The sequence below is a fragment of the Scylla paramamosain genome, chromosome 6, assembly GCF_035594125.1.
Source record: "Scylla paramamosain isolate STU-SP2022 chromosome 6, ASM3559412v1, whole genome shotgun sequence".
NCBI lineage: Eukaryota > Metazoa > Arthropoda > Malacostraca > Decapoda > Portunidae > Scylla > Scylla paramamosain.
Window position 1 is genome coordinate 5,000,001 of NC_087156.1, and position 7,500 is coordinate 5,007,500.

The 7,500-nt window shown below is 45.4% G+C and overlaps 1 protein-coding gene across 1 annotated transcript in view; it reads left to right on the forward strand.

Moving 5' to 3' along the window:
• LOC135101693 (putative uncharacterized protein DDB_G0291608) overlaps positions 1–820 on the forward strand; it is a 132,158-nt gene extending 131,338 nt beyond the window's left edge. Inside the window, exon 5 of the mRNA XM_064006016.1 lies at positions 748–820. Coding sequence (XP_063862086.1) covers positions 748–820 — 73 coding nt within the window. The remainder of the gene's footprint in view (positions 1–747) is intronic.
• Positions 821–7,500: the final 6,680 nt, after the last annotated feature.

Genomic DNA, 7,500 nt, shown 5'->3' on the forward strand with positions numbered 1-7,500 from the left:
TTCTTTGTCACCTTCAACACCAAACCAAGCCCTCCACTCCCACCAACCACAGACTGTCGCCACCACCACTTCGTTCCACCTTCGTCATGATAAACACTCCCACACCCACACACACAACTCCTGCCACATCCCTCCTCGGACTCACAACCAGCACATCATACCTCACCATACCTCAGTTACACCACCGCAGCCTCACCTCACTCACACAACCACACACACACACACACACACACACACACACACACACACACACACACACACGACACACCTGACATATCCCCCTCTCTCCCTCACATGCTGACAGCGAGATTCTGGCTAATACGTTTAGAATGAAGCCAGTCTTTAAGAGAATATTTAACACTTTAAACATTTCCACCATTTTTTCCCTGGTTGACTGAGAGGATAAAAGCTTCCAAATCCTGCCAGGGGCTTTCAACACATACTATGACGAACATACGAGTGAGCTCAGCGTGTGAACCAGTTTGCACGCCCAGGCTGAATATACTCGTGCGTGGCGGAGACGGACAAACGGACAAGGCTTCTTTATGTATTGCTAGGAGGGAAGTGGCTGCCTGGCTGAGGTATGTATGTATGTTTCTATGTAGGTTGGTAGGTTGGTAGGCATTTCGGGCTAAAGGGAATAGTGATAGGTGAGCATACACACAAACACAAATACAAACGCACACACACACACACACACACACTTAATTTCTTCAGCGTAAATCCTGACACAGCATCACACCACAGCACACCACACTACGATCCATCACGCGCCAATCAGATCACACTACACGATACACAGGTCAAAATGGAATACTAATGCACATCCCATCACATCCCTCCAGCGACAACACGCCACATTTTCCCACGCAACACAACACAAAACACCCACCACCAATACCCACACCAAGCCAACCGAGGCCTCGCATCAGAACAGTGCGTGCAAGACAGTGCTGGATGAAAGGGCCACTCGGGAAGGACAGCACCGCGTGGACAGGTTGAGAGCTGCCCTGAATAAATCACAACGACCCAGGGCGGATTGGCTAACATGTCTATTGAGCTCCTGGAAGTGAAAGCATTTAGTTCGGCGTTATGTGTCTCACGGCGCACAGGCCAACTGACCAGCGTGATGTGTTGGTCAGGTACTCTTCATCTGACCTCACCAACACGTCATGGAGTCATAAGGGCGCCGTGACAGCCTGACCAGACACAATAACGTCCTCCTCTCCCACGTAGCCTCTTCAGTTAGTGTCAGAAAAGAAAAGGAAAATAGAAATTATGAAAAAAAAAACACAAGAGAAGCAGCTTTATGGAAAACACAATCATTACTAAGAAAACCTATGAGGTCACTAGAAAAATAAATGTAAAAATAGTATATCCTGCAGCGTGGGGACTATTCGAAATGCACCGCAATACCACGTCGCCTAATGAAGCCTCGGCAGCACCTCAGCGGCTGTGACAGAGCATGACGCCGCCCCCTGAGAGGTCTGGTGGAGACACGAAGGCCAACTCTCCTAATCAGACCAAAAAAATAAATAAATAGATAGACAGATAAACAAATAAATAAATAAATAGACAGATAGACAGATAAATAAATAAATGAATAAATGAATAAATAAATAAATAGTAAAATTAAATAAGGTAAATAAATTGATAAGATAAAATTAAAATAATGATAAAAAATAAATATAATAATAAATAAATAAATGGATAAAATGCACAAAGAAATAAATGCAGTAAAATGAAATAAAAACAAGATAAATAAATAAAGAAAGAAAGAAAGAAGGAAGGAAATGAATGAATAAATAAATAGTTAAAAATACGAAGATCAAAAATAGACACAGGAAAATAAAATAAAATGGAAAAAAATACATAAACAAACAAACTGAAGAGCAAAACAAAAAAATAAACTAAAATAAAATAAATGCATACAACACATGAATAAAAAAATAAACAAAGGAAGGGAAAATAGCAAAAAATAAAAATAAATAAATAAACAAATAAAAAAAAATACGAGAACCAAAAGGTAAACAAACATCTCCATTTATTTCCTTCAGCGTAGTCACCAGCATGATTAGTGACACTTTGAGTACATCCTTCCGCCAGTCCCTTCCCTTCCCTCCCCGGTGACCTAAGGAACACCGAAGCTACAAACATAGGAGCAGTGCACATCACGGTGACAAATTCTCGTCCACGCCTCACACTGCATCACTGCCACTCCTAATACTGTCTTTGGGATAACTGCTGCCATCCTTTGCCGGGAGACTCAAGTAAAAACAAGGATTATAAAATTTAGTTGTGGAAGGAAGGCAAATCTGAGAGAGAGAGAGAGAGAGAGAGAGAGAGAGAGAGAGAGAGAGAGAGAGAGAGAGAGAGAGAGAGAGAGAGAGAGAGAGAGAGAGAGAGAGAGAGAGAGAGAGATAACAAAATACAGCTGAGTGATGTTTTGTGGAATTAATGAGTGATGAAAAAAGAAAAAAAGAAAAAGGAAAAAAAATAAATAAATAAGCAAGTCTAATTGAGGAGAGAGAATTGCCATCTTGACATCCTTCTGGGCACTGCAATCCTCCTCCTCCTCCTCCTCCTCCTCTTACTCTCATCATTTCGTGCCACGTGTTGCTCCTCCTTCCTTCCACTTTGTACCTCTCCTCCTCCTCTTCTTCCGCCTCCTCCTCCTCCTCCTCCTCCTCCTCCTCCAGCTCCTCCTGCTCCTCCTCCTTGGTTTACGCGCGCCGCCCCACGCCCGACGTAACCACCTCGTGCTCGGCAATTCCAATACAGTTAGCGAGGTGGCCCGCACGCCGCCCCGACGTGTACTGGTCCGGTATAATACGAGCTTTTGCCGCTTTGATCGCCCTTAATTCCACTATCTCAGTCTGGGAGGGTCGTAACGCCACTAGCGGGTCGTCGGGTCGTAGGTAAGGGCATCGCTAACCACACACTCACACACATGGAGCTTCAGATTCCTTTCAATTGTGTTTAAGGGGATTCAATTCTGTGGTGGTAATAATAGCTTTTGTGGAAGGGGCGGATTGGTGGTGTACGTACAGGAGGAGGAGGAGGACGGGTGGTGGTGGTGGTGGTGGAAGGTGCAGCAAGGAGAGGATAAGTGTAAGGAGCATTCAAGCGTCTATGTCCCTCGGTGCTATTTGGTTTGTGTCGTCTATAACTTTCCACTCCCGCACAGCCCACCACACCACCGACGCGGGCGAGGTGGGAACAATATAATGATGGTTTCCTCCATTTCAGATTATAATAATTTGTTTCCCCCCTTCCCTTCTCTCCCTCTCCTCCTCTCGCCTCGCCTTACTCCTCCGCCCCTCTCCCTCCTTATTACTATTTTTTCCTTGCTTCGTCTTCGGGATAATTAAAGGGGGAGGAGGATGCCAAGTTTCCTCAGATAATTAATGGAGCATTATACCCCAGGGGGTGGGAATGAGGCAAAACCAGGGGTTCCCGCGAGGCCGCAGCGACGCCCGCCCCTGGGATCCCGTGAGGAGGAGGAGGAGGAGGAGGAGGAGGAGGAGGAGGAAGAGGCAAGGAGGGTGAAGGGGATAAGGATAGATGGATTGAGTAGATGTAATGACGGAGGGAACTGGATATAAAGCGTAATTATAGGGGGAAGGGAAAGTAAGGAGGGAGGGAGGGAAAGAGGGAAGAAATGGGGAGGGAAGGCTGTAAAGCGAAAGAGGAAGGGCAAGATAATGGATCTGAGAAACTGGGAGTGGATTGGAAGGAGTGAATGGGGAGATGGGGAACGAGTAAGTGGTGGTTATAATAGTAAGTGAATAGATAGATAGACAGAAGATATGAGTGAGTGTATGGGTGGGATGCTGAGAGGGGCGAGAGGGAAGGAAATAAGGAGAGGAGAAGCAGCAGGAACAGGAGGAAGAGGATGTGAGTGTTGAAGGAAAATAAAAAGGGATGAATGATTGACAAGTAAATAAATATAACATGAAAATAGGAGAGATAATGAGGATGAGGTAACATAAGTAGTGATTTTTGGGGGATAGACAGAGGAAGAGGGAAGAGGAGGAAGAGATGAGTAGCAAAGGGAGGGAGGGAGGAAGGGACGCATGAAGAGGTAGAGACAAGCAGAAGGAAGGAAACAACACGAAAGATGATGATAGATGACAGAAAAGAAGGAGAAGAAGAGGAGAATGGAGGCAAAGAGAGAAAAAAAACAAGAAAAATTACAACAAATGAACAGAATGAACAGATGAGAGTAATGATAAAAGAATGGAATGAGACAACACGAAGACAATTTATTTATTTTTCTTTTTAGGTGGGTAAGAAAAAAAAAAAAAAAAAAACAGGAGGGGAAGGAGGACAAGAGAGGAAAAGGAGTGAGTATAGTTAAGTTAGGTTCGGTTAGGTTCGGTTAGGGCAGGGCAAGTGAGAACAGGGATGAGGAATGGAAGGATGACAATATGAAGGATGGCTTTGTGGAGAGAGGAAAGGATATGCGATAGAGGAGGAGGAGGAGGAGGAGGAGGAGGAGGAGGAGGAGGAGGAGGAGGAGGAGGAGCAGGAATGGGCATAGCATTAAAACGAGCCACTTTACTCAGTTCTCTTGTTTGCTTTGTGTCACTCCACCTTCACCTTCACCTTCACCTCCTCCTCCTCCTCCTCCTCCTCCTTCTCCAGTATCATCACAACCATCACCACCATCACCATCATAACAAGGCCATAATAATAATCACCGTCATTATCACCATCATCATCATCACCACGAACACTACTATTACGACAACCATAACTGTAATAATGATACTAATACTACTACTACTACCACCACCACCACCACCACCACCACCCAAACCATAATACACGCTCACACATAACGACTAAAACCAATTAAAAGAAATATACCCTATAAACATTAATATGGAATACAAACCAAAATAATAATGATAAATAAATAAATGTATGTATATATATATATATATATATATATATATATATATATATATATATATATATATATATATATATATATATATATATATATATATATATAAAATGTACAACAATAATTTAATTTGCAGGCAAGAAAATTATTATAGTTACACACAAAAACAAAACAAAAAAGACAAAACATAGCATGACTCTCTCTCTCTCTCTCTCTCTCTCTCTCTCTCTCTCTCTCTCTCTCTCTCTCTCTCTCTCTCTCTCTCTCTCTCCGTCCCTCCCTTGCTCCCCTTCTTAATCTCCCTCCCTCCTCCACCCCACCACCAGTCCCTCCCCAGTCCGTCCCTCCTGTGCTTGTAGAAATAATACAAATTTTATTCGAAAATTGTATGGAAATTGGAAGGAGAATATTCTGAGGTGCCTGTGTAAATTTTGGAAAGAGGGAGAGAGAGAGAGAGAGAGAGAGAGAGAGAGAGAGAGAGAGAGAGAGAGAGAGAGAGAGAGAGAGAGAGAGAGAGAGAGAGAGAGAGAGAGAGAGAGAGAGAGAGAGAGAGAGAGAGAGAGAGAGAGGTGGGAGAGGAGGGAGGGAGAAAACAGGGAGGCGTGTGTAGCAGCAATAAAGCCCAGGAAGTGATGGACGCTGGTCTGAATTTGGTTGGGATTCCCGTGCTAGGTTTCAATCATGACTGCTCTCTCTCTCTCTCTCTCTCTCTCTCTCTCTCTCTCTCTCTCTCTCTCTCTCTCTCTCTGTCTCTCTCTCTCTCTCTCTCAATTACACTCACTCCCTGTGCCTGTGTGCGTGCGTGCGTGTGTGCTTCCAGAGAGAGAGAGAGAGAGAGAGAGAGAGAGAGAGAGAGAGAGAGAGAGAGAGAGAGAGAGAGAGAGAGAGAGAGAGAGAGAGAGAGAGAGAGAGAGAGAGAGAGAGAGAGAGAGAGAGAGAGAATGGAATCTTAACCTTCTCATGTCAGTCTACAAGAGAACCACAGATGAGAGAGAGAGAGAGAGAGAGAGAGAGAGAGAGAGAGAGAGAGAGAGAGAGAGAGAGAGAGAGAGAGAGAGAGAGAGAGAGAGAGAGAGAGAGAGAGAGAGAGAGAGAGAGAGAGAGAGAGAGAGAGAGAGAGAGAGAGAGAGAGAGAGAGAGAGAGAGAGAGAGAGAGAGAGGAGCAACAGGACGCCCAAGACTCGCTTCAGGACGACCTTAGGACTTTAATATTATGGAGCACCTTGATCCCTCGACCGCCCACCTGATTATACCTGGCGTACCTGGCTTATAATTCCTCATAATACACATCACCTGTAATGGGGAGGGATTATTATATTCACCTGGAGGAGGAGGAGGAGGGGAAGGCTACGGAGGAGGAGAAGGAGAAGGAGGAGGAGAAGAAACGAGAGACGAGGAGCAAGAGGAGGAGGGGTGGAAGAATAGGACGAGGAAGGAGGAATGAGTGAGTGAAAGCATGGGAGTGAGGGCGCGAGGGAGAGAGAGAGAGAGAGAGAGAGGGAGAGAGAGAGGAAAGAAGGAGAGTGTTACTGGAGATTCAGTGGAGAATGGATGCAGGATTTAGGAGGAAAAAGGGAAGAGAAAAGAAGAGAAGGAGAATGAACGGTGTAAACTGGAGTGGGCAGAAAATAATACCCGAGCGGAAGCAAACATGAAATATGAAGGAGAACACAAAGGAATTGCTGGATAAAAAGATGCAGCAGACAAGAGAGAGAAGTAGAGAGAAAGAATTGTGCAGCAGATAAGAGTGAAAGGAATGGAGACTTAAAGGGAAGAAAAAGAAGAAACTTAAAGTATAGAGAATATCAAGCGATGCCGGTGAAAGAGAAAAGAAAAATAGATATATGAACTGTACGTAGTGTAGAAAGAGAGAGAGAGAGAGAGAGAGAGAGAGAGAGAGAGAGAGAGAGAGAGAGAGAGAGAGAGAGAGAGAGAGAGAGAGAGAGAGAGAGAGAGAGAGAGGACAGCTTTACAGTTCTAATAAGCCCTGCCTCCAAAAATCATAACCCTTTCATATAAGCCGTAAATCTTTAAAATAAGTCAATTAAGGTATTCTCCTGACTTCCCTTAATGAGAACCAAGAGGTTAATACTTGGCCCTCCGCGCTACCTGGCCCACGACCCTCCCCCACCCCCTACTCCCTTTACCCCTCCCATGGCCACGTACTTACACCACACCTGGCCACACACACACACACACACACACACACACACACACACACAATTAGGCCGCCTTGCTATGGTTCCGTCTTGAACGTGGCCATTTCCTTTTCACCCCCAGCCACCCACCATCACTTTCCCACCAGTAGCCAAAATTCCCCCTAAAAGACTCCCCTTACCCCTCCCCCTCCTGGCCATCCTGCAGCCTGACACTCCAAGCACTACTCTCCCCCTGCCTCGCGCCGCCCCATCACCCCTACAGCCCGCCCCTCAACACCTGTCCCGCGGTCTATGGGAGAGAAAGCACACGTCAGGCCAGCCTCAGCGCCCCTCGCCGCCGTGGCCACACAAACCTTGCGGATTATAGGTGAATTATACCCGCTATTAGTCCACAACCTGGCTTGCTAACCGGCCAGCCGCCCGTATAAT